Source organism: Protopterus annectens, chromosome 9.part0, assembly GCF_019279795.1.
Source record: "Protopterus annectens isolate FY-2018-M chromosome 9.part0, PAN1.0, whole genome shotgun sequence".
Lineage (NCBI taxonomy): Eukaryota > Metazoa > Chordata > Ceratodontiformes > Protopteridae > Protopterus > Protopterus annectens.
In genome coordinates, this window is record NC_056743.1 from 1,181,345,874 (window position 1) to 1,181,373,157 (window position 27,284).

Sequence of the window (27,284 nt, forward strand, 5' to 3'; positions counted from 1 at the left end):
TCAGCATAAATGGGGTGAAGGATGCCCCCCATGGCTGTACACAGTACCCTTTAAAGATAACAATCACCATTAAAGTAAAAAAACATTTTTAGTCAAAACATGCTCAGTCAAGCAAAGCAAAAATGTATTAAAGCCAGGACTACAGAAACAATTTATTCAATCAAAAGTCATCAGCCAGCAAACCAGTCCAATGCGGGATATTTGTATATAATTACTTAATGTCCAATGCACACATATACCATGAAGTTTCCAATTGCATTTCATGTAAAATATTAAGAAATTCAGTAGTATCCTTACTCCTGGATCTTACAGCAATCAAGAAAGGTTTTAAATATTGGGTTAGAAATGCAAAAAGAGGCTCAGTCAAACAGCCATGACCTGAAACTATGGGTCTACCCGGAGGACATGTTGGAGTCTTCATGCTGGACACTGTCAAATGATATAATGTACTTTTGATAATAATCCCTTCATTCAAAGCTATTGATAAAAATAAATCTATATCAAGTGTAATGTGGAAGCCCAAACCATTTTCTGGTAAAACTGTGTGTCCATCAACTGATTGTGGGTCTCCTGCACATAAAAGGCCCAATCCCATACTATCACTGCTCTCCCGTTGTCTGCATTATTAATAACCACCTTATTGTTATTTCGCAAAGAACATAATGCATGATGTTTGGGGGTTAAGTTCCTCTTAGGACCCACAGTATACCTAAAATTGAAATGCAAATCTTTTAATACATTTTTTTGGAAAACAGACACATTTATTCATAGGAGGAGAGAAAGAAGAATGTTTAAAAATAAACTGGGATTTACCTTGCAAATTTTTATTATCAAAATATAACACAAATTCAATTTTCTGTAAAAAGATGCAACATTATTAACAAAAACATCTTCATTCACCAAATAAGTGGGAACGAACCCAAGTGCCTTACTGGGCACCTCTGATTCTACTGCACTGAGAGTTATCACAGAAACATTGTGTATAATCGAAGCAATACTTACTTGGGCAACATCATCTAAGTGTTTGCTTCTTTTAGAATGTTTACGTCCAACCCGTCTACAACCTGTAAAGGGTTCTTCTTTTTAGCAGCTGGAGAATCATGAACCACTTCTATATCCGTATCCATAGCAGAGGAAGACTCCTCTGCTGAAGACTCAGTTGCCACTGCCGAATGCTTTAGTATGGATCTAGGTCTGTCTGGCACTGATGAAGAATTGTGTCGAAAACTGGTTTGCCTTTTCTGTGAACAGTTTTTGTTTTTGATGTACTGGATTGAATTATTAAAGTCATTTTTTATATATCTACTAAGTTAAATGCTGGCCAATTTAACGGTTTGACTTTTCTTGTATTTGGCCCCTGCACCCGTGCTGTACTTGCAGAGCATCCTTCTTGTTTCTGGTTGTTAGAATAGAAATGGGCCTATATGAAGTGGGATCTGACGGGTCTTTACCAACTTTAGGTATTACAGCCATCAAGCTTTCTTCAGGCTATCGGTGCTTCTCCTTCTTTTAAAATGTTGTTAAACAAACCCTTCAAAATCTTTATGTTTCTTCCTTCCTAGTTTCCAAACTTCCATGTACAGCCACAAAAGGCACTTCGAAGGGGCCAGTTGTGTACCTACCATAAATGTAGATGTTCGAGTGCATTCACTGTTGCAGTCATTACAATTGGGTTATCCTGCTGGCAGGCTACCCGCAGTTGGCCTGAATTCCAAAGTCTAGGTCCGGCGTCGGTTGCTGTCGCCTCCTCCCTGATGTCAGTGCGCCAGGGGTATAAAAGATGCAGCCAATGCCATTTTCTTCAGTTTTTCTTGCCCCAGATGTCAGGTGCCCCTAAAAAGGTAGGCTACATTATGCCAATAAGCATGCATGCACAAAAAACAACTTTTCCTTCATCTACAAGCAAATACACCACATAGGTTGTATAGAATAGAGAAGTACAGATAAGTCCCAGCAAAGGAAAAAAGGGGGATGGAGGGAGGGTAACCTGGACTGCAACAGTGAATACACTTGAACATCTACATTTATGGTAGGTACACAACTGTACTATGTTCATCGTGTTTCACTGTTGCAGTCATTACAATTAGGTTGAATTCTAAAGCTAAGGTTGGGAGGCTGGAGCTAAATAGGATTAGGAGAGGCTATCAGGCCCTGCAGAACTGCAGTGGCAAATCCTGCCCTGGATTTAGAGTAGAGAGGTAAGTGATAGCTCTTTGTAAAAGTATGCACTGAACTCAAGTTGCAGCCTCTAAGATGTCTTTGGTTGGTACTCCTCTGAGGAAGGCTGCTGAAGTGGCTGCTGCTCTGGTTGAATGTGGCCTAATGCCCTTAGGCACTGATTTGCCATGCTGTAAATAGCAGAAATGAATGCAGTGGCCTATCCACTATGAAATGGTCTGCTTTGAGATAGGCTTTCCTTGTGATCCTGCCGCATATGCCACTAGAAGTTGTTCAGTCTTTCTGAAAGCTTTGGTTCTGTCCAAGTAGAAACATAGCTGCCTGTGAATGTCCAAAGAATGCAGAATTCTCTCACCCTTATTCTGTAGGTTTGGATAAAAGGTAGGCAAATTAATTGTTTGGTTAAGGGCCACACTGGACACTACCTTAGGCATAAATGTAAGGTTTGTCCGCAGAGAAACCTTGTCTGGATGGAAAATGATAAAAGGTTCCACAGCCATGAGTGCCTCTAACTCTGAGACTCGTCTAGCAAAGGTTATTGCTAGGAGCAGAGCTGCTTTCCAGGATAAGAATTTTATATCAGGTGCAGAGACTGGTTCAAACGGAGGCAGTGTGAGTTTTTCCAAGACATAGTTGAGGTCCCATGTAGGTATTGGTGCTCTCGTTGGAGGTCTTATGTTTTTGGCCCCTCTGAGGTACTGCCTTAGTATTGGATGAGAAAAAATAGGTGGCTCTGTATTGTAATGAGCTGAAATGGCAGAGGCTTGAATTTTAATTGATGAAAAGGAAAGGCCTTTATCAAGCATCTCAGTTAAGTATTGCAAAATCTGAGGAATATTTGGAACAATCGTGTCAAAACCTTGTGCCTATTTCCAAGCACAGAATCTCTTCCATTTTTCTGCATAAGATTTTCTGGTGCTAGGCCTTCTGGCCTCCAAAACAACATCCATCACTGCTTTAGAGAGAGGTGTGCCTTGACTGGCTACATTATTCACCATGCTGCCAGGTTTAAGGTCCTGAGTTGGCTGTGCAGTATCCGATTGTCTTGTTGGGTCAATAAGTGAGGAATTTGAGGTAATGTCCAAGCTGGGCATTGAGACAAGCTCTTTAGGATTGGGTACCAGTGCTGGCGGGGCCAGTCTGGGGCAATCAGTATCATTTTTTGTTTCTCTTGTCTGACCTTGAGAAGTACCTTGGGGAGGAGAGGCAGAGCAGGAAAGGCATGTACTGTTAGGTCTTTCCATCTGAACGATAGAGCATCCACTTTCCATGCTCGCTTGTGATAAGTCCTTGTGCAGAATTTCTGTAGTTGGTAGTTGTGAGGGGAGGCAAATAGGTCTATGTCCGGGCAACCCCAGTTCTTTGTCATCAAGCTGAAGACTTGTGGATCCAATTTCCGCTCGTGGGGATCCATTAGGTTTCTGCTTTTTATGCTTAGTTCGTCTGCCAGAGTATTTGTCCTTCCTGGCAGGAATTGTGATTGCAAATGTATTTGGTAAGTCAATGCTGTGCCCCACAAGTTCATGGCTAGCCTGCAGAGGGGGTAGGAATGTGTTCCTCCCTGCTTGTTTATGTACCACATGACTGTAGTACTGTCCGTCCTTGTCAGTAGTTGTCCTGGATGTAGTAGATCCTTGAAGGCTGTCAGGGCATTCTAAACAGCTTCTCTTTTTGATTGATATGTAGATGCATTGGACTTGCGGTCCACGTGCCCTGAATACATCTTCCTCCCATATGGGCCCCCCAGGCATAATCTGATGCATCTGTTGTCAATGTCTGCCTGGCTGTGGGTACGGTGAATGGCTGTGCTGTGTTGTGGTGACAGGCTTTTGCCCACCATCGAAACTCCTGTTGCAGGCAGGGAATGAGGGTAATTATTGTTTCCAGGCTGCAGTAATGCTGAGTCCAAATGCTTTTTAGATACCATTGAAGTTTCCTCATATGCAGTCTTGCATATGGAATTAGGATGACATGAAGCCCAAAGCCTGCAGAATTTTTCTTGCAGATAACTGGGTCTTTGTTGCCAACATTTTGAAATAAGTAGTCAGTTGTCTGTGTTTGTCTGGCGTGAGATAAGCCATCTGGGCAGTTGTATTTAAGCTTGCACCCAGGAATATTATCTCTTGAGAGGGTACTAGTTTTGATTTATTTTCGTTTACTGTGTACCCTAGATCTGTTAGCAATCTTTTTACAAACGCCAGATGGTTTAGAAGAATGTCCTTGCTCTCTGCTTGAATAAGGCAGTCGTCCAAGTAAGGATATATTTGTATTCCTCTTTGTCTGCAAAATGCAATCACTGGTGCCAGTCATTTTGTGAAGACCCTGGGTGCAGTATATAAGCCAAAGGGCAGTGCAGAGAATTGGTAGTGCAATGAGCCAGCTATAAATCTGAGGTATCTTTTGCATGAATGTCTGACTGGGACATGTAGGTATGCCTCTTTTAGGTCTAAAGTCACAAGCCAAGCCCTCTTGCCCAGCATGGGCAGAAGCTGCTGCAGAATTAACATTTTGAATTTTGGAATATCCAGGAATGTGTTTAGGATTGACAGGTCCAGCATTGGTCTCCAGGCTTTGTCCTTTCTGGGCACCAAAAATAGCCTTGAGTAGAATCCTAGTCCCTGCTCTTGCAGTGGTACTAGCTGAATGGCTCTCATGTCCATGAAGGATGAAACTTGTTTTTGTGCCTCTGCCCACTGATTGCGTGACAGGTCTGGCATACTGTTTGGCCTTAGCAGGGTGTGAAAGTGGAACCTGTAGTCTTGTGATACAATATTTAAGACCCATTTGTCCTGGGTGATCATGTGCCAATTTTGTGAAAAAAGTGCTAGTTTTCCTCCAAAGGGGCTGCCATAAGATAAGTGCTTGGTGCTGGCAGGGGAAAGTCATTGAGACTGTTTCCTGTATGGCTGTGATTTTTCCTCTCCGCTTTTGGAGGTAGAAGCACCCCATTGTTTAGGACTGTATGAGCCTTGGGGCTCTGCCTCTGGGGCATCTGTATCTGCCTCTTTGCGGCCTGTCTGACACTGGAAAGGACCAATTCTTTGTAGGCCAGTTCCTGCTAAATCTGGGAGGCTGTACCTGCAAGAAATCCTTGACTGTTTGCATAGATTTAGCTTTGTCCTCCATTTTCTTCAACACCTCTTCTGCTTTAACACCAAACAAAGTATCATACTGTAATGGAGCATCTAACAGTTTTGCTTTAACATGATCAGGCAGATTCTGTTCTTTTAACCAAGCATGCCTCCTAATGACAGAACCTGTAACAGCGGCCCTGCAGGAGGCCTCTAGAGAATCAAAACCACACTGCAAAGTATGCTTTCCCACTTGTTCAGCTGCATGCAATAAATCCTGCATTTCTTTGTTTTCTGCACATTCTGAATTTGTCAACATTTTCTGTTTAAGCAGTGACATAAGATATTGCTGATACTTAAGCATATGAAATTGGCAATTTAAAGCTCTTACAGCCAAGGTAACAGAAGTATAAATCTTTTTCCCCCATCTGTCCAGGGCCTTAGAATCCCTATCAGAAGGGATAGGATTTTTTGCAGTGGAAGCCTTGACCCCTTTGAGACCCTGAGAGAGAGTTTCTGGGTCAGCAGCAGGGTTTTTATAAGGAAATTTATGTGAATCAGGAACCCTGTAGTATCTGTCTGGCTTGACAGGAGCTGGTGGTAAAGAGTCTGGAGAGAGACCGGACTCTGAAAATACATCATCTACAATGTCTAAAACAGGTGGGATAGCAAGGGGCCTGTGCTGAGGTAATAAAAGGAAGTCTCTGAGCCTTTTCTTGGATTCTGAGTAATATTGGCTCTCCCAGTGGAAATGCTCTCTCATAGTATGCAGTGTCTCCCCAAAAGAATAATCCTCAGGAGGAGAGGCTGAAGGGATAGATTCTTCAGCATCAGAATCCTCATAGGGAGGAAGAGAATATTCCTGGTTCAGAAGAGGAATCAGAGGAAACGGAAACCTGATCTGAAGATTCATGTTCTATCTCTTGCCTAGGCCTCTTATCAGGAGGGGGATGGGAACCCCTGATCAAAGTAATTAGGTCTTCGGCCATTTTAAGCATTTGTTTTTTAGGCATGGTGGCCTGTCCAGGAGAATGCTGTACTTGTTTCTTTGTCTTTAGAGCTGCTTTAGTCTTTGCCTTTGAAGCTGAAGTAGGTTTCACATATAACTGTGTAGGCCTGAAAACATCCTCAGAAGCCAATGCCTGATCAGCGGCTCTGGACCCATCTGAGGGAATAGTTTCCGAGTGTCCAATACCTTGAGTTTCCAGCGGCCTAGTCAGCTCCACGTGGGAGTCGGAAGCGGCCTGTGGCTCTGAGGTAGCAGGTGTTAGGGGCTGCAAAAGCGCCTCACTGAGAACTGGTCACAGGCCTAGCGGAAGCCTCGTCGTCAGTTTTGGACCTCGGATGCCTGTCCTTTTCTTTTTCTTTGCACTTTTTATAAACTCCGGTAGTCAGCTGTTCCGACGGCATTATATAATTGAATCTTCTGCCAAAATAATGAAATGCAAAATCGTACCGACGCTTAATAGTGCATTGGTTAAATCTAGCACAAAACCTGCAACTAGCAACGTTGTGGTCAGGGCCTAGGCAAGGAATACAGTAAGAATGAAAATCCTTATGAGGTATTTGCTTCCCACAAGAAATACAATTATTAACTTTTTCTGACATCGGTCTGGAGCAAGAAAAAGATTTTCCCCAATGGGGTACTTAGCTTTAATGAAGACTTCGAATCTGAAATTCAAATTTGAAAATCTCAGGAGTCAGCCGACCGGCACTTGCGAACTGTTTTTGCTTCGGGCACCGGCCGGCAAGAAAGTCTGGGGAAAATTGCGTCGGCTGCATCTTTTATACCCCTGGCGCACTGACGTCAGGGAGGAGGCAACAGCAACCGACGCCGGACCTAGACTTTGGAATTCAGGCAGACTGTGGGTAGCCTGCCAGCAGGATAACCCAACTGTAATGACTGCAACAGTGAAACACGATGAACATCCAGCAGCACAGTAAAGGTTTTATTGTAAGCAACACAGCTCAAAACGCATCTTACACAATAAAGCCTTTTGCCCATTACTGTGTTGCTGGTTTTTGGAGGGGCCCCTCCGAAGTGCCTTTTGTAATTTTATTAGTTCATTTTTGGCACTTTTGGTTTCCACGTACAGCCTGTGCTTCTACTTACACTAAGTGCTGTCTGTTTTTTGTTTTATCTTTATTCCTTTCCCAAATGCAGAAAACAACTTGAATGCTTTCAGAAAACATTATCTTTTAGCAACTGAAGGAAAATAATATTCTGTTTTCATTGCTCATATCAGTTTATCTCTCTCTCTGTGTGTATATATATATATATATATATATATATATATATATATATATATATATATATATATCTGCCTTAAGCTACAAGCTTCTCATGTTACACTGTGAACATTTACTTACTAAAGGAAATATTTTCATGACATGCAATGTTCTTTTATTTACTTGCTTCTCCTTAAAACTTATTAGATCAAGGTAAGGGCCTTAATCCAGTCATTCCCCTGTGGAAAAGTAAGAAAAAAAAATTCAGTTTTGCTTATATAATGCTCTTTTCTCCAGGCTTTCCTCTCGAATTACACAGCAGTGCCTACAATTGTTAAAACTGAATAAGAAGAAAAAGAAAGAAGGAAGGAAAATATGGGCACCTGTTTACTTTAGTATAACTATTACACACAAATAATTGAAAAGGCTTTACTTTATAAGATGCAGTATATGCCATGTTTTGTGAAAATGTTGTTAGGAACAAAAATGGTTTACCTACAGTTAAACCTTCTTCATTCTTCTCCTCTCAGTAATGTTCTTCCAAACATTAATGACATGAAGTAAGGCATATGCTTTGGAGTTACCTACAATTTTAACAATGTCAAAACAGTCCAATATTTCCAGGTTTTCTTGTTCCACCACATTTCACAAATATGATTGATGCTTTGCAATCCCACATTTTATTCATTAATTTCCAAGTTGCTGGTTTTCTTCCTGTTGCTCCCCATCTCTAACATACTTCTAGTCCTTCTGGTCAACTCCTGTACTTTTTTCGGTCTCTCAAGAACTTTCCATTGGAACCTTGGAAAAGGTTTCACTGGCATAATCTCCCCACAAGCTTTATTATCAGTAGAAATAGAAGCAGAGTCCCATTCTGTTTGCTAGCTTAATTTTTGTTGAACAAACTTTTTCATCTCCTCTTTAGTATGTTCTGCATCAAAAATGACTTTGACCCTCCAGAAAAAAAAAAATCTGAACATATCTGGATACAGCAGCTTGAATCTTACACCCGATTCTCAAAATTCTGATTGCTGGAATAAATGTACTCCTCTTCTGCCTGGTGTACAGTGAGTAATCATTTTCTCTAAATACTCTACAGTCTCCAACTTTTAGTACTTTGTTGTTCTGTCACAGTTTTGTTAGAATTAACTCTTTTTGCTGGTATGATACAATCTTTACTATTAGAAGTCTTGGCTGCTTCCTCATGGCTAGGTTTGGAGCACATACATGATGTGGCCTTTCAATTAACAACTCCTGCTGTGGAATACCAGTCTAGTTGCTTATTTGTGCTTTCATAAAATTATTACAGTCTATTCCTTCCCGTTTCGCTGGCACAGTCGAAAATCTCAGGTCTTCCCTATGTGCGCTGTCTTCTAATTTGACCATTTTTTAAACATCTCTTCCTGAGCAATCTCATACCCAGCCAGATTTTTCTTCATTTTGACTTCTGATTTTTGCAGTTTTATCAACTCAACTGAATATCTGTTTAATCTTCTATTTTTTCTTGAGTTGATATACTCCTTTGTTTTTTTTTTTTTTTTTTTAATTGGCTCTGAGCACGTTTGAATTATTTTTTCCCTGTAGATTTCTGGAGGTCATATCTTGCACCAAAGCTGGAGCTTGAACTGCTTTTTGCTGAACAGCTGCAGAATTCTTCCCAGCCAGTGTTTTCTTCTCATCTTCTGTGGTTGATTTTCTTTCAGAGTCTCTAAAATTCTTCTTTGTTGACATCCATCCAGTTGGTGTACTTACTAGTCAGTAACTGAAACTTAGCCAAGAAGACAAAGTCACTGATTCTCTTTTCTGAGTTTCTGTTTTAACGTTGGGAGAGCTGAAATTAAGCTGTTACTCAGTGTGCATCCAACTTGAAAGTGTCTATTTTATTTATTTTAGCTACGCAAGCCCACTGAACATAAGTGTCCTTTTCAATGGGTGAACCAGGACCACTGAATGGTTAAATGACTTGCTCAGAATCATATAACAGACAAATCAAAGTGAAAGGAGTCACACCCCTCTACCGATGACTTCAGGAAGCAGCTCATTAAAAGCTTAGAGCCTTAATTTTCTCTGCTGTCAGACATAGTGGATAATATGAAAACATCTGGAGACAAATGCTTGGTAAAGCAGTTATGAATATTAGCAATAATGTCAAACTGGAATAACTTTCATGAAACCTGTATCACTTACGGGCAAATAAATGATTTGGTTTTCTTATACACAATATTAAATTGTACAGCTTTGCCACTGGTACACGTCATCTAATATGCATGGCTTTGTAGATTAGCACTGTTGACTTGAAATACCATGAAAATATTACATGAATAATTTGCATACTATGCACAATAACACAAAATAGTAGTACGAAACTAAGTTTTGTCATACAGAATTGAAGAGCTCTCAAAGAGATGAATAACTTTTCCCATTAACAACTTGGATCCATTTTGTATGCACAGACTGCCAATAACAGTTTGTTTGGCCATAATACTGTTAAGTTGTTTTTCCTTCTCTCCCCACCTGACCCTGCACTGCCTCTGGCTCTCCCCCAGCTTCCATGTTCAGAGAGCCCATAATTCTCCTACTATGCATTTCTAACCAGGTAACTTAGACATTATCCTACACCATATTATGCAACTAAGTTTTGTCATACAGAATTGGGGACTTCTCAAAGAGATGAATAATTTCTCCAATTAAGAACTTGGATCCATTTTGTATGCTTAGAGTGCTAATAACCCATTGTCTGGCCATCATACCATTACATTTATTTTTCTTGCGCTGCCTCCAGCTCTCCTCCAACTTCCACATACACAGAGCCCTGAATTCTCCTATTATGCATTCCTAACTAGGTAACCGAGACATCATCTTACAACAGGTATGCCTGAGAATTCTTTGGGATGTCAACTTTGTAGCTGCTCAGAATTGGCACCTGTGAGTAACAGGTCCACTAGCAAGTTGGGAGGGTGAAGCCAAGACCCAGCATAATCACAGTGGTCAGTCTTGGTCCCTAGCTGTAGAAGCAGCTAGGAAAATGACATGAGGATGTCATCACTGTCCCCCTGTTTACCCTGAAATGACCTGTAAGGGTCCTTGTCTTTACCACAGCTCTCAGAGGCATCAAGTTTTCCTCAAATCCTTCCCTAGCACAGAACTGCTGGCCATCGCCAGCTTCATAGTAAAACCAGTACACAGTCCATTATCCAAAGAAGACTTTTCCTATTTTATATTTTTTCATAACTCACAATATTTTAGTGATACAGCAGATCATATGAGGTACATTTCAATAATGGATTTTGGGAAGAACCCTTCGAGAAGCAAGTAGTTTCCTGGCATTGTTCTTCTTTCGGCTTTTCCCGGTTTGGGGCCGCCACAGTGGAACTCCAGTCTGCTAATGATTGGCGGTAGATTTTTACAGTGCCGAGGTGCCAGCCCGACACTCAACCTTCAATGAAGGCGTGCCCATTCACGCATGTCTTTCGAACACCACGTGACCGCGGGGAGGACATGCAGACTCCACACAGAAGGTGTTCCAGCCAAGAATCGAACAGGAGAACCTCTTGCTGTGAGGCAACAACACTACCGCTGCACCACTTTAGTTTCCTGGCATTATAAACTTTAAATAAAAAGGATTCATTTGCCTGCAATTCTGGACTTACTCAGTTTAGGAATCCTGTCCTGATGGAAAACAGTAAGACTAAGTTGCAAGAAGACCTGTAGTTCAAAGATCCTGAGAGCAGAAATGACAGCCACCAAGAGAAGAATTTTCCAGTTAAAAAAACAAAACAAAACAAAAAAAAAAACACTTTATTATGCAGACACTGGTTAGTTTAGAAGGTTGTAGAGCTGGCTTGAACAACAAACTTCAAGTCCCAAGGTGGATAAACTGTTTTTCTATAAAACGTAAGTAGTGCAACCTCCTTGACGAACAGTTGCAACTGCAAGTTACATTGAAATGGGGGAGGGACAAAATTGAAAAAGGCTGAAATGGCCAGGATGAGTACTTCTGTAGAGGTCATAAGCCAGTTTTGTATTAAATTAAGGATGATAAGTAAAAGGGGACTTGCTGCTCTGTGACCGTCTCTGGGAAGATTTTGGAAGACTTACATCATGAGGAAAATATCTTTTTTGGTTTCCTAGATAAAACTTACAGTGGTTTGTGAATCTCCTGCAAAAAAACCATCACATCTGATAGGAATTTACCCAAATAGGAATCAAAAATATCTAGCCTCAAGGTAGTCAATTTGAGGAGACTGAGATTTGGATTTACCATGCTGCCTCCATGCTGGGTCAGCAAAATGCAAAATGTGGAGAAGAAATAGTAGAAATTTTCCCCTGGGTAACCATTTGAAATTGCGAGGCTCATTTAGATGAAGACACTAAGCACAAATTTACACTCCGAGGGACAGAAAACTATGCCACTGTAAAAGTTTCAGCCACCCCCTTCACTCTTCCTGTGGTTACTGAACACTAAGCACCTACTAGCCCATTTCTTTCTTCCTGTTTCTCTGCAACCAAGGACACCAGAAGAAGAGGAAGAGCCAGGGAATGCAGGCATTATCCAGTGGGAAACTAGGAGATTTTGTGATGACCTGAAAAGTGCAACTTTCATAGTGTGTGTATTACGTATGAAAGCGAGGTTTGCAGTGACAAGACTCTTAAGTTTACTAACTTTCGAAGAGTTGAAATACCCTTTTCATCACCCTTGTCCCACCCATTCTGATGAATAAATGTGCACCGCTTTTCTTTCAGAGTTACTGTTCAAACTTGTGATGGCATTAAAGAAACTGTGCATTCTGTACTTAATGCAACAATAAAACATCCAAGTAAACAAACTGCAAAATCTGAAAAGTTTTTATAGAAGGGTCTATATGTTAAATGTTCGAACATCCAAAATGTCAAACATTACATGGTTGAGGCCAAATGTTCGACATTTGGATGTTCGAACATCAAATAAAAAAAAGCAAAAAAATAAAAAAACACTAACAGCATAGGCAGAAGGCAAGCCCCCCCTGCACCCTCCACACCCCCCTACTTAAATATACCAGCTCCAAGACCGCACTTCATTGCAGAAAAGGGAAATTCTCCCTATCTGCACAGTATGGCGCCGTTGAAAGTCTATATTTGAACATTCAAAATTTTGAACGTTTGGTCTCGACCTAACGTCCGAAATTTTGAGCGTTCGAAGATTTGTCAGGTACCCTTATAGAATTATTCAGTGTATTTGTCAAAACTATTACATTAGAGAAAGAGTAAAAAAGTTTTTAGGAGGACAGGAAAAAAAAGAAGTTATGTACTCACCATAACGTTCCATCTGAGTAGGTAACTTCATTTATCAGCAACCTGTGGGTATCGGATCCGATTCGGGATCCAAGCCGGCAGCTTTCCTAGCAAAAGATCCGAGCTCCAAGCTCCTCCCCCCTACCCATAATACCCTGCTACCTCCCTCTAGTCCTCAGATCGCGTTTGCCATAGTATCACAGAATACTACCATAACACAAGGAAAAACCACCTGGACATCCTAACCTGATGTCATCTGGGAAGTGAAACACAATGATCCTTTAAGGATGAACTACAGGTCAGGGGGACGGAGGGAGGGTTGGTTACTGACAAATGAAGTTACCTACTCATATGGAACGTTATGGTGAGTACATAACTTCTTTATCTGAAGTAGTTAACTTCGTTTGATCAGCAACCTGTGGGACATAGTCCCCAGCTACCAACAACTTGGGAGGTCCTTATGGAAGGATATTCCAGAGCACTGCAGAGCAAAAAGATGCCCTTCCTTTGGAAATCAGATCCAATTTATAATGTGTAATGAAAGTATGAGAGGAAGCCCAAGTAGCTGCTGAACAAATGTCATCCAAAGGGACCCTCGACCAGAAGGCCGCAGAAGTAGCCACAGAGCGGGTAGAATGTGCCCGAACCCGAATGGGCTCAGGTCGACCAGAGCTTCTGTATGCGAGAAGAATGCATTGGGAAATCCACCTAGCTAAGGTTACCTTTGTCACTGGTTTACCCAAACAGGACTTAGCAAATAAGACCAAGAGCTATTCCGATTTTCGAAAAACAGCCGTTCTGTGTAAGTAAAATCGCAACTGTCTATGTACATCCAGGCAAAGAAGTCTATACACTCCTTTGCTGTGATAATTAGGAAAGAAGACAGGCAGGTTGATGGATTGATTGATGTTGGCTTTAGAAGCCATTTTAGGTAGAAGGGAGGGATTGGCCCTGAGGGAAACTCTGTCTTTATGAAAAATGATGCATGGGGGCTTACTACAAAGAGCCTGAAGCTCCAATATCCTTCTAGCTGAGGTAATAGCAATCAGGAAGGCAGTTTTCCAAGATACAAACATTAAGTCGACCGAAGCTGCAGGCTCAAAAGGGGGACCAGTCAGAGCCTGGAGAACTAGGGTTAAATCCCATGGAGGAACTGCATCCGTAATAGGGGGTCTCAAAAGAAAGGTACCTTTCAGGAAGGTTTTGCAGATCTTAGAGGAGGCTAGGGGGCCAAAATTGTTTCCAATGTGAAAGTGGGAAATAGCTGCCAATTGAACTTTAACAGTTGAAGAACTAGCCCCCTGATAAAAAATGTGTGGCAGAAAGTCGAGGACTGCTGGAATAGGAGCTGTAAAAGGATCCAAATTCCTATGCTCCGCCCAGATAGAAAAACGCTTCCATTTACTCTTGTAGACTTTCTTAGTAGAAGGCTTATGAGCGGCCACCAGGATAGCCTTAACTGAGGATGAGATACTGGGAGTCCTAGCCATTAAGGGAACTGGATCAACCAAGCAGAGAGCTTGAGGTTGTCCAGGTCGGGGGTCTTCAATCCCAAGGGGTGAGAAATCAGATCCGGAAGGGGATCTAAGATCCAGGGAGGATGCACTAGATGAGACCATAGGCATGGGAACCAGGTTTGACGAGGCCAGAATGGGGCTATGAGGATAACTCTGCTCCCCGTCCGACGAGCTTTCTGCAAGAATTTTGTCATCAATGGAAGAGGAGGATAAGCATAAAAAAGACCGGATGGCCAAGCATGAACCAGAGCGTCTCTGGGGGTTTCCCCTGGTGGGGGAATTAGAGCGAAAAACTCGCTGCACTTTGCGTTCGAAGGCGATGCGAACAGATCGCAGCAAGGTTGACCCCATCTGAGGAAGATCTGTTTTGCTACTAAGGGGTTCAAAGACCACTCGTAGGGTGAGAGGATAGTTCGACTCAGCTTGTCCGCTAGAATGTTTGACCGACCCGGTATGTGCATTGCTATGAGAAAGCGGTTGGAGGATATCACCCATTCCCAAACTCTCAAGGCCTCTCGGCAAAGTGGGTAAGATCTGGTTCCCCCTTGCTTGTTGATGTACCAGACCAGTGACATGTTGTCTGTTTGAATTGCAATAGTCCCTAGAGAAAGAAACGCATGGAGAGCCTGCAACGCTAGAAGCACCGCCCACACCTCCAGAACATTGATATGCAAAAAGGTCTCTGTGCGAGTCCACGTGCCTTGGACGATTCTGCCCATGCAATGCCCCCCCCCACCTGAGGCGAGACGCGTCCGTGGTCACTGTGACTTGGGGTGGGGACATGGAAAAGGGGGTGCCCTTCCCGGAGGTGCCTGGAATGGAGCCACCAAAGTAGAGATTCCCTGCAAACCCTGCTGAGGGGAATAGGGGAAGACAAGGGATGTAGGATGGACTACTGAACCTGTAAGGTCCACTGGAGAATCCTCATATTCAGACATGTGAGCAGTGACAGATTGATGGCCGCTGCCGTGGACCCCAGAACCCACAGAACCAACTCCGCTGGAAGGGCTGAGGACTGTAGAATAGCCAAAATGTGGAGGTTTAGATTGCGGAGTCTGTCCGACGTCAGAAAGACTTTAGACTGAATTGTGTCTATCCTGGCCCCTAAGATCTGAGTAGGCTGAAATGAGGATTTCTTGTGGTTGATCATAATCCCTAGATGGTGGGTGAGATGTAGGAAATAGTCCCTTGCTGAACATAGTAGATGCCTGGGTGGGGGCGGCTAGGAGCCAGTCGTCCAGGTAAGGAAAAACCTGTATTCCCTGAAGCCTCAGGTGGGCCGCTGCAACTGCCATGACCTTGAACACCCTGGGGGCTGTGGTGAGACCGAAGGGTAGGACCCTGAACTGATAATGGCTGGCTCCCAGCCGAAAGTTAAGAAACCTCCTGGATCACCTGTCCATTAGAATGTGGTAGTATGCATCCTTGAGGTCTATGGAGCACATCCAGTCGTTCTCCTGTAAAAGTGGGAGAATGGATTGAATGGTGACCATCCGGAACTTTTCCTTGGCGACTGACAGGTTCAGTGTGGACAGGTCGAGAATTGGCCGTAAGTCCCCCGTCTTTTTTGGCACCAAAAAGAACCTGGAGTAAAAGCCTGATCCGGATTGACCGGGGCGGACGTGTTGGATGGCTCTTTTTCTTGGTAGCTCTTTTAATTGGAAGGCTGCTACCTCCCTCTGATTGGGTGGTACATCGGGGAGGCGCCCCGAACGGGGAGGAGAAGAGCAGTCGGGCAGCCCTCAGGGTTGCTGTGCGGGTTGATCGGAAAAGGGTTTCCTCGACCCAAAATTCTTAGGCCCCCCTCTGCCTCTGGGCCGGTGTCCACCACGTCCTCCTCTGCCTCTGAAGGACGAGGGGTCTGGAGCGAAACGGGATTGTTGGGATTTCCGGAACCACATCTTCTTCTGTCCTCTTTGGTTCCTGGAGAAGGACCTATGAGGAGCCGAGAAGCGGATCCCGACGGCAGACGTTTTCCCGTCCTTCTCACTCTGGAGTAGCGTATTGCGGACGGTTTTGCCGAAAAGCATAGAACCATCAAAAAGGGCATTTGCGAAGGATGCCTTGAAGGGTTTCGCAAAGTCGCAGAGACGGAGCCAGGCCTGTCGTCGTACGACAAAGCCTGCTCCGCTGGCTCTAGCCACTCCCTCCATGGCATGGGAGAGAAGCCGCATAGAGGTGTTTGTGATAGACTTAAGAGTGGCCATTCGCGCCGAGAAGGTCCATTTGTCCTCGGCCGACATGGACTCTGGGGGTGCAAAACCTCATATCAGCTGTCAGTTGAGAACACTGCAAAAGCAAGGTGTGCAGGTCAGTATCAGCATTTAACTGTGGAGCAGTGAGGTATTACAGAAAGACTTAAACTTTACTACAGCTTTAAGTACTTTAAACAGGAAGAAAATTAAGCTAATTGGGTTAACTTGGACTAATTAATCGTCTAATGGCTACATTCTCCACTTTCTAATTTGTTTGGTGAAACAAAATATAAAAAACAATTTGGTAGTGACCTAGAAATCCAGGTGAAACAATACATAATATGGTAAAATGTACTTTCAGGGTATGCAGAAATTCAGAGTGACTCAAAATTCCTGACAAGCGCTCAATAAAAGTAGACTGCCTGATAAAGACTCCAAATTTCTAAGGGGAAAAATACCCAGCAGGTGAAGACAATGCTCTTTTCAGTTCTTGTACTCAAGAAATGACCTAGGAGCATCCATTGTCTAAGCCAGTCATCATGAAGTTTTGTAGTTTTGTTTACTGACCCAACTCCAGCTCCTTGCAGCACTAACATACTTGCCAAGAAAGTGGAACATGAATGCTAACTCAACATTTGTACAGAGTCTTGCATGACTAAATTCAGTTACAGCAAATGCACAAAGCTTAAATGATCACAGTGCATGTTGTGACCTTTTTCTGCTATTGCACTTTTCCCCAGCTACTGTTTGAGGTTCAGTACAACAGTGGATTGTGTGGCATTCCTCCTCTCTACTGCTCCGGACACACTCCCACCTTCTTTCTTCTGACTCTTCCATCACCCAGGTTGCTAAATGATCTTGGGTGGTTTGGGTGACGTGGCATTATTTTTCTACGCAAACAGCCCTAAGTGGGAGTGAGCTCCACTGAATTAAAAAGCATGCAATGAGAAAAAGGAGAAATATCCTTCAATTTCTTTCAATAACAGAAAATGCATTCATACAAGAAATAAATGAAGGCACTGACTAAAAAGTTGCAAAAGCACTCACCAAAAAGGCCTGGTTGGCACTCTCACTTAAAGTTGCATCATCTGGGCTGTCCACTGGGGTCTGGCGGGTAAACCTGGTGTCAAACTGACTAACATCATCATCTGACTGCTACAAGACAACAAAAGACCCAAAATTATTATTACTGTTATCAAAAGTTTAAAAAATATATATAATGGTTTGCTAACAGTGTTCTAAGTCTGAAATGTTCTATAACCAAATGGCACTTTGATTTCTCCCTCTCTCTCTTTTTTTATATAAAACCCTTTTCTTATTTTTTCTGCTCTCCCTGCCCCAACACCTGTGCCACAATGACTGGCTATAGCCACATTAGAACTAATTTCAAACATGTTTTATCATTTTTTACTCCCTCTCACACATACTGAAAACTAGTTACACAAATTGTTACTTGACTCCAGTAATTTTCACAACACAAGACTTTCTCACACATAGCCTTGCATTTTCCACAATACCATTTCTACTCACGATCCAGACAGTCTGCTCTAGTCATATGCAAAAAAGTCTCCATGTTTCACTATATTTTTTCATTCAGCTAGTCCAAGTCTACTTGCCCTCACCTTTGAACCAGTCCAGCAAGGACTTTTTCATTGCTATTAACTATTCTTTACAAACTGTGTTCTGCCACACCTTTTCAGATTTGTTCCAGTGAACTGCTGTATTTTAAACGTACTTGTCCCATTTACTTCAGACATTATCTCCAGCTATGGTCTTGCCAGTTACACTGCAACGGTATACTAAACTAATGGGTACAGTATACTATACAAATGCAACATGACAGTTATTAAAACACACATTTTTAATATAAAAATATAAAATGAAAATTATACTTTGAAGTTTATTTCCAACCTAAATAAGCACCGATTTGGCATTTACTTCCATAAGTGATCTTGAGTTATGAAGTATGCACAACAGGGTTAAGTAAACTCTATCAAAATGATGTGCCGTTTAGATGGGGAACAGTCTGCATTCACTCCAAAAATGTAGCACCAAATGGAATCAGTAGATATGTGCAAAAGTGCACAGTATCAGCAGAAGTGATGCTAGAATTTACAGTTAACTGTAACTGGTTACGTATCAAGTGCTGACTGACAGTTGCACCTGCAATCAACTGGAAGCTGGGGACAATATCTAGTGTCAATTGGTAGTTTAGGATACAGCTGTGTAGGGTAGTAATAGTATTGGACTGTGAAGCAATAATTGTATACTTTCTGGACAGTAATGCTTGCAACTAGCGGTAGGACTCTGTATACAATCAACATCATGGGGGGGGGGGTGCAGATAAGTTAGTTGCAGAACAGCAGCACAGCTGAAGCAATACTCAAAATCATCTGCTGTCACAGCAATTAACTAGTGAAAGCAGTATCAGTTACCGGCTGGGGGGACTCTTCCTAGCTGGGCAGCATGTGGTGAAAGGCATGTTTGTTGTTATTTATATTTGTACTTTAGTTCCTCTAGCACATAGTGACATTGGTTATATTCACATTCCACTAGGGTGTGTGTGTGTGTGTGTGTGTGTGTGTGTGTGTAGATATATGCATATCTATCTAAATATATATATTCTCAATCATATGAATTTCGATGTTCTGAAATGTTGGTCAAGTAAAATGGACTCAATCTTCATATATATATATATATATATATATATATATATATATATATATATATATATATATATATATACATATATATATATATCTTCTAAAAGGACAGACTTTAGATGTGACAAAGACCCTTGACAGTACTCTAGCTTTACAGTACACCTTACTATATCACAACTAGGACAGCAAAGTCCCATATCACTAGTAGAGAAACGTTTTCTCAAATTTAAAACAGTACTTGCTTATATATTTCACATGCATACTATTCTGTACACATACATTGTGTGTGCGTGTGTGTGTGTGGGGGCATGTCTGACCAAACGTACATTTGACAAATGAAGTTGTGTGATTTAATGTCCACACTATGGATGGCTGGAATGGTAAACATGATGATGATACATAATGTCAATACAGGTAAGTGAGGTTGGTGGGTTGAGAGTGTGTGTGTGTATGTGAATCTGGGTTAGGGTCAGGGATGAGTGAAGGATGGGTGTTGTGTGTTTGTGTACAAGACTGTGTATTTTAGGGTAAGGATTAAGTTAGGGGATAGCTGTAGTGTTGTTTGTCTATGTTTGTATGTCTGAGTCTGTCTTGTGTAGTGGTAGTGTTAAGGGAAGGTTTTAATAATGGTAAGGTGGTTAGGGTTGGGGGAAAGGGCAGCATTAAGGTTAGGGTTAGCACCCATTACTAAAGTGGTGCGAGGGGTACTAACCCTAACACTGCCCCTTACCCTAAAACTAACCCTGCACCTTACTGTTACACTGCCACTATTAAGGCAATTTTGAGGTTAGTGTTATGGGAAGTTTTCGTTTTAATATTGAGAGAGGAAGTAGTTATGCTCTCTCGATATTATTGTGTCCTTTTATTTATTTTTGGTACTGTGGATGATCAAGCTTTTTTTTGTCAGTGTCATGCATTTGACATTATGGTGGTTCAGTCACACACCTACACGTGTGTGTGTGGTGTGTGGTGTGTGTGTGTGTGTGTGTGTGTGTGTGTGTGTGTGTGTGTGTGTGTGTGTGTGTGTGTGTGTGTGTGTGTCTACTTTGTTTCAGTAAAAGCTCATTTCACTGAATTTCAATTCACCCTGACCAAATTGCTGAAAACTCAAATTACTGAAAACTCATTTCACTGAAGTGAAGTACTGGCACTGTGTCGACTACTGTAAGGCAAGTAAAAGGTATATGCCTTTTGCCCCACTGTAGTGCAATCCTGGAGTTAGTACATATAATTAGGGGGGATGTGGGGGCACAGATTCCACACTGGATGGGGGTGTAGCACCCTTAGTTTGGGTACATATTGTCTTCTGGAAAGAGTTAGTCATTGGTGTTGTAAGCATGCATGTCTATAGTTTAAAATGCATTGTTTTGAAACTTTTGGTGAAATATAATATAAAACCAAAGTAGGTTTGGGGGGGCTACTCCCCCCACACACACTCCAATGTGGGGGACTATGCCCCCCCCAACTAAATATTCTAACTCCAGGGTCTCACTGCAGTGGGGAAAACGGCATATACCTTTTACTTACCTTACAGTACTCTACACAGTGCCAGTACTTCAGTCAAATGAGATTCGGTGAAATGAGTTTTCAGTAATTTGAGCTTTCAGCAATTTGGTCAGGGTGAATTCAAATTCAGTGAAATGAGCTTTCAAAGAAACAAAGTAGACCCATATATACACATAAATACACATATACACACACACAGCTTTTTGCGTGTGTGTATGTATATATGTATATGTGTATATATATATATATATATATATATATATATATATATATATATATATATATATATATATATATATAATTTGCATGCATAAACTGCATCTCCTACATTTACACTGAAGAGTCTGACAAACTAACATTGCATCCTTCTCATTTTAGAAGTCAATGGTAGAGGTATTACAGCAGTGCTGACAAAATAGCTTCAAAAGGTGACAAAGTCCTGTCTCAGTATGCCAGCTTTACAGCACACTTCACTGTATCACAGCTGAGACAACAAAGTCTCTAATCATGAACATGGACGTTCATTTCTCATACATAATGGAGGATTTGCCTACACATATATACCATACACACTGTGGGTCTATATCACATTATATAAATTCCAAAATGTCGAACACCATAAGCTTGACCTTGGAATCTCGAAATGTGATATACTCGAACTCTCAGAACAGCAAATTTTTTCCAAGGAAAAAATGTGCTGTTCCAAGAATACACACACACACAGCACAAGCACACCAAAATACATAATCTACACATACACACTTCACAGAACCCTACACTAAACCGTACATACACTACTAGCTATCCACTTACCTTAAGCCAACCCTAACCCTAAGGTCCCTAACTAGCGCACACTTACCTTACCCGCTCCTTAACCCTAAGGTCCCTAATGCACATCACCTTACCCGCTCCCTAACCCTAAGGTCCCTAACTATCGCACACTCACCTTACCTCGGTCTGTTTGCACACTTACCTTAACCCGGTCCATCACCTTCGCACCACAGTCGAGGAAATAGCGAAGCCACAGAAATGGCCCACCGAATACTTTCCCTAACAGCTTTGCTATTTCAAGCGTTCACTGAACAGGGGTAGATATTATAACATTCGAAGTTTTAAGACTTCGATGTTATAATATAGACCCACACATTGTATTTCCCAAGCAAATACATATGTTGACTCCAGCATACTCTGCAGCATGCATAAACTGCATCTTATGCAATGTATACTTCTAATACTGCAGCAGTAACAAAATAGCCTTGAGCAGTGGCAAACTCCTGTCTCTGTAACCTATGTTAACAGCATAGGAAAAGTCCCCTTTGATTAATACAGGCGTTCAGTTCTCAAATTTAAAGCAAGATCTAACTTATAAGCTTTAGCTTCTCTTTTACATTAAAGGCAAAAACATTTTGTCATAAATTGCTATCTCATAGAGCATCCAAAAAAGGCTATGTGGCTCTGTAGAGCTGGGCAGTATGAAAAAGCAATCATACCCTTGTTTTTTCTGTAATAAATAATTGAAAATAGCACCCCATCCCCATTTCCGCCTCGCAGAACTGCCACAAGAATAATCCCCTTCCTGCAATTCACACTACAGGGCAGGTATATGGATACCACAGCATCTGAAGTGTGCAGTGACGTATCACAGAATGGACAGCAACACATTCTGAGCCAGGTAACTGTTTGTGATAATGAAAATTTAGGAGACCAGACACCAGTATTCTCAATTACTTCTGCTCAGAGATGACCAGCAAAACATGACATGCACAATCTAGAAGGCCCGCTAAAAACAGTCATACCTAACTGCAGGGATGTCATGTATAAAAGTGTCAAAAAAAGCATGCAAATAATGTACTGTTAGATTTTTTTCCATCATCATCTCCTAAAAAAGTGCAAAACAAATATAAATACACTCACCAGACATGGCTTAAATGGGGGCTCAACTCTTCGGGCAAGTAAATCTTCCCAATTGATTTGTCTGAAAAAATGGTGTTTCTGAAAATGAAAAAAAAAAATGTAAACTGGTTATTAAACAAAGCTCCTCAAAAAAATAGTTCTTCCACCCTTCAAAGTCGAAGGGAGTGACAAAAATATAGATTTAGATTACAACTTGTCAGGGAAAGAGAAGATTTTTCAAAGAAGATCTAAATGTATCCTTCAAGCAATAGATGACAGAAGCTGCTTAGTTACTCAGCATTCATTCCTGATGTGTGGAGAAACAACAGCTGATGATAGCTAAAAGAAACCTAGCATCAACATCTTTGTCCAAAAATAATGGATTTCAGTTTGCAATACTAGTATCACTCATCAAAGGGACATGCAGACTGCAACTCCTTTCACCAAAGGAATATATAAACAAACAAAAAAAAAACTGGATTGCACCATTTTCACAGGAGTATAGGCACATCACATAGGCAAGTGTGGCATGTGACTGTACATGTATGCGAACATTTGTGTGTCAGAGAAAGGAAGATTGATATTTCGCAGCCCAGCAGCATTCCTGACAGTTCTGTCCTTGACTTTACAGACATGCAGTCTGCAGTATGCTCAATGACTTCTTTCACAGATAGCATCTAAACTCTTATGAGGGACAAGCATATCTTCACAGTACCAAAATCCGACGAGTATTATGCAAGTTCCACACCACATAATTCTGCTTTCAAACACAAACTGAACTTTTTGTAGACAGTTAATTCCCTGTTCAACACACTGTCTCATCTGTAAGCATCAGAAATCCTTTTGATATATGGATTACCAGTGTAGATAAGGAAAAAAAGTTAGTTTACTAGGAAAGGCCAACTGGGTAGAAATGATTTTCACTGGAAGCCTAAGGAGGAAAGTTCCACAATAAAAAAGAATCAGAATTATTTAAGCAATTGTAGATGTAACAAATGTCTTGACACAAATACTTTGTCAAGAGCAAGCAGGTAGGTTGATAAAGTAGTAATAAATCAAAACACTGGACAGAAGTAAAATTGACATGTAAATATTATACCTTCAGATTAAAAAAGACTTGGCAGTGCCAGTTAAGCATATGGAAGCTATGTAACAAGACATAATGACCAACAGTCTAGATAACAAGATTACATGGTTGAGTGGGTGGGAGAACAATTACACAGCCAGTTATATTAAAGGATTTCAAAGAGCTTAGATCTGCACTGCAACACAGCAAGAAGGAGAAGTTTATTCCATGACTTAGACACAGTAACTTTGAGAACTCAGTGTCTCCATGTTTGTTTACAGGCTGTAGGAATTTAGCTTGTAACTTGTTTGATAATCTCAGTGAACTGGGCCAGTTTGTGCCCCTGAATAAATGGATGGAGACAGGTATTTAAACGGTTGCTGAAGTATAGATAGGGTGAGAATTAGCGCAGATAAAGTCAGTTTGTTTGCTACTTCCAGTCAATTACATGAGTAAAAAGGTACACAATGGAAACAGTCTGGTGGATGGTTGCAGACAAAGAAGGAGATGCAATGACAGGCTTGTTTTAGCTTGCTGACAAATAGGATGGGGAGTAGAAATCTAGTGTTTTTTTTTTAAACTAGCACCTTTACAGCTGACAGATCTCAGCTGCAAAATATATTTACAAACATATAATTTCCTTTCCATTATCATCCACTTTAAATACATGTGTTTCTTACTCCAGGCAGCAGACATGTAACCAGCATTTAAATATTACTAGGGCACATTTCTCGGTAAAACATCAAACTTAGTTTCATCAACATTTTAGGCATTAACCGAAAAACAGCATTATAATCCATATTACACCATCATTACATCTGGGCTACAAGTGAGATGTAACCAATCTTCCAGTTTCCGTAATATCACTATCCCTTGTTTATTATATCAACTCTTAATATGCCTAGTATACTTTTACGTCTTAACCAACTTATCCTCATTTTCAAACTCAACAGTACTGCTTGTTATATTACGGATGTACCTACAGTGCTCTCTACACCCTCAATACTAAATGGCCTCATTCAGCATTATGACAATTATGCCCACAACACTGCCTGGACTTTCTTTCCTAATCCTCCCAAATCTAATGTTCCCCTTATAACCTAATCATGATCTGCTTCAAATCCCATTTAAAGAAAAAAGTAACAAAAACTCTTCCTGAAGGTCGAGACCTCTCCTCATTTACTTTACAAATTTAAGTTTGTCTTGGTGTCAGCTTACAGCTGAAATTTAAGAGCCTGCCATCTAGTTAAGTCATCACCTCATTATATATGCTCACACTTACCATTTCATTTTCTAGCAGTCATCATCATGTTTTGACTATATAATCACTTTTTCTACCCATCAGCATCACCAAGAGGGGCCAAGGAAATTCTGAATCTTTAACCATTCTTAACACTTCATCATCACACATGTACTTCAGTATACAATGCACGGGAAGCACAACTGCCAAGTACTTGAGCCATGCTTGCAATAATGGGAGGTTAGCATAATGGTAAAGAAAACACCTCACAGACAAAGGGTACAGGGTTTGAGTCTCACTTTAGCAGAACCTGCTGGCCTAATAGACAAGGCACTAGCCCCCTAAGCCAGGGAGTGTAGGCTTGAGTCTTTGCATAATGATTAAGGTCTCAACCTCACAGATGCCAGATGCACAGTTTAATTCTAACCTCTGGATATTGGTTAGGCTTGTAACGGTCTGCAGACTAATAGCCTAGTATTTTATTCACCTATGAACCTATTCAATTACATACCCTGTACTGTCATCTAATAAATCATTACCGTCGTCCTTATGACCAATATCGGCCTTCTGCTGAATATGTATCCCATTTCTAATTCCATTTCGTCATTACTTAGCTTTCATCCTTCACAAGTTTAATAACAGGTTTACAGGTAATTATATTCACACTTGTGCTATTAGTCAGATGATATGGTTTCCAGGATTTAATTAAACAACCCTACATTTAGATAAGCAAAATTTACAACTGCTTTCTTTTAATAACATGAAACTGATTACCATATTTCTTTGCCCAGCTAAATTACCTCATCATGAAACAGAGCTGTTTACATAGTCTAACAGCTTTTTTAAACAGAAAAAGAGATTGCATTTGTCTTTGAAATATATCTGGCCTTCATGGAGTGCACTGGAGCAATGATATTGCCCTTTTATTATTTTTTTTGTTTCAGACTGTTATTTGAACTTGGGATCCAATTCTAACTTGTGAAGAAACCATGGATTTCTAGATGACAGACCTGCTTGATTTGTAACCTAAGGCTTACGTCAGCTACAATAATAATTTAGAAATAACAGATGCAGCTAGAGCTTTTTTTTTTGGTCCTATCAGTCGATCCACATGAAACATTTTATTTTCCCTGTGCAACTGCAGTATGATTTTGCATGCGTAATCAGATATTTTTTAAAAGTAAAGTCTGTCATTTGTTCATTCATAAAGACTTGAGAACAATGTCTTATTTTATTAATGAAGGGTATCCTCACAATACTAATGTAACTGCTGGCATCTGCCCCTTCTGAAAAGAGGCTGCTTAACTAACAGCTATTACAATTTCTGTAGGGTGGGTCACTGGAAGAATGGCCAGTAACTAAGATCAGTTTATCAGATTAGTAATCTGACTGGTAGCAGAGTGAACATCATACATACAAGAAAGTAGTACTGTCAACACAGAGTTATCCGTAGTCCCTTCTGTGAAATATTTTGAGTCTATACATACAATAAAACTGTTTATTTTAAGTCTCAGTTACTGTTGGTAAGACTGGACTAGAGGGCAGTGGGCTCAGACTGAGGTACGTAAAGTCCTGGAGAGTCAATGATTATCACACTGTCCTGTAGTGGAGTGGCACTACAAACAGCGTTTTTATATGTCAGAGGTGTTAGCAGTAACCCAAGCTAGTACACATCTGCCATAAAGACAGTCACTCTTTGCATATGTAATAGATGCCATTAGTGCAGATTTAACCTCTGTAGCTCATACACTTGACACAATTTGGTGACAGTAGTGCTGGATTTAAAGCTCATACCCAGTCTTTCATTTATCTGGTTGCAGCAGTGCAGTGAAATTCAAAACCCAGCCATCTGTTGGTAGCAGTACAAACCAAACCTCATCTACTTGTCACACTACTTAAATAGTCATAATAAACAGGTAACATTCTAAACACTGAGTGACTATAAGAATCATTTAGCTAACTTCTTAAAAATATACAGACAAGAATGATTATTAACATTTTCAAACAAATCTCCCTATATACCAGAAGGATCTATATTAGAACATCGAAGTTTCAAAACTTCGAATGTTCTAATATCGACCCCTATTCAGCGAAAGCTGAAAACATCGAACATACAGAAAAGCTAATTTTTTCCTAGGGAAAAAAATTGCTGTTCCAAAACACATACAAACAACACAAGCACACCAAACAAACAGCAATCCACACACATACACCTAAAATCTTACACCTAACCCTACACTAAACTATACACACACCACTAACTATCCACTTACCTTAACCCAAACCCTAACCCTAAGGTCCGTCACTATCGCACACTCACCTCACCCGCGCCCTAACCCCAACACCTACCCCGCCCTAACCCTCACGTCCACACAATTGCATACTTACCTGACCCGCACCCTAACCCTAACTCATCTAACCCGCCCTCTAACCCTCGCATCCACACAATCGCACA

General features: G+C 41.1%; 1 protein-coding gene across 1 annotated transcript in view; it reads right to left on the minus strand.

The window, feature by feature from the left end:
• LOC122811913 (ribosomal protein S6 kinase beta-2-like) overlaps nt 1-27,284 on the minus strand; it is a gene marked incomplete in the record, with an annotated part of 1,307,756 nt that overhangs the window by 413,273 nt on the left and 867,199 nt on the right. The window contains 2 exon segments of the mRNA XM_044084073.1: nt 17,509-17,616; nt 22,545-22,622. Coding sequence (XP_043940008.1) covers nt 17,509-17,616; nt 22,545-22,622 — 186 coding nt within the window.